Here is a 747-nt window from a genome sequence, read left to right on the forward strand (position 1 = left end):
ACTCTCACCTTTCAACTCCTTACCGCCTGCCCATCCCCTCTTTCACTCTACCTTTTCCCTTCTCTCTCTCCCCCCATCGCACACAACTCTATACCCCTCGCGCTGTCTCCCCGCGCCAATCCCTCCGCGCCGATCCCTCCGTGCCCACCTGCAGGAACGGCGCCACATTCATGCCGTAGAGCTGAATCATGGAGATGTTAGCCACAGTGTCGATGGTGCCCATAAAGAAGCCCATGACGGCCAGCACGGCGGCGAGCCAGCCCAGGACGCTGCAGAAGGGGATGACGGCGAGGGTCACGGCCAACATCGTCGTCGAAACAAGCAGCACAAGGTGGTTGCCCATCCTAGAAAAGATATCTTATTTGAGTATTTCTCCTTATCATCTATTACTATTTGTCCATGTTCTTATCTCTTTCACCGTGATAATCTTTGTCTGTTTAGAATGATATCGTTCCTATCTAATTTCCTTTTATTACATTTGTTTTCGTTTTATGATTTATTCATTATCCTCATTATCACCAGCATTCTTGTGATAAGAGTTGTCCTTTTCAACGACGTTACTTGCGTTCTCTTGATGATCATCGCTTTCTTCTTAATAACATTACTAATAGTTTTTTTTCCGAGAATGATAAAAATTCTTTTCGGTAAGGTAATACTCTTATTCGTGTTATTGATAATGAAACTGTATTTCATTTATAACCCATAGTTTTAGTTTTACCATTTAACTATTTTTCTTGTGCTGTTTAA

The 747-nt window shown here is 43.2% G+C and overlaps 1 protein-coding gene across 1 annotated transcript in view; it reads right to left on the reverse strand.

Annotated features, from left to right (window-relative positions):
* Positions 1 to 344, reverse strand: part of LOC119588993 (major facilitator superfamily domain-containing protein 4A-like) — a gene marked incomplete at its 5' end in the record, with an annotated part of 28487 nt that extends 28143 nt beyond the window's left edge. The window contains 1 exon segment of the mRNA XM_037937593.1: positions 149 to 344. Within this exon segment, the coding sequence (XP_037793521.1) occupies positions 149 to 344 (196 nt within the window).
* Between the last annotated feature and the right edge of the window lie 403 nt (positions 345 to 747).

Source organism: Penaeus monodon, chromosome 24 (genome assembly GCF_015228065.2).
Source record: "Penaeus monodon isolate SGIC_2016 chromosome 24, NSTDA_Pmon_1, whole genome shotgun sequence".
Lineage (NCBI taxonomy): Eukaryota > Metazoa > Arthropoda > Malacostraca > Decapoda > Penaeidae > Penaeus > Penaeus monodon.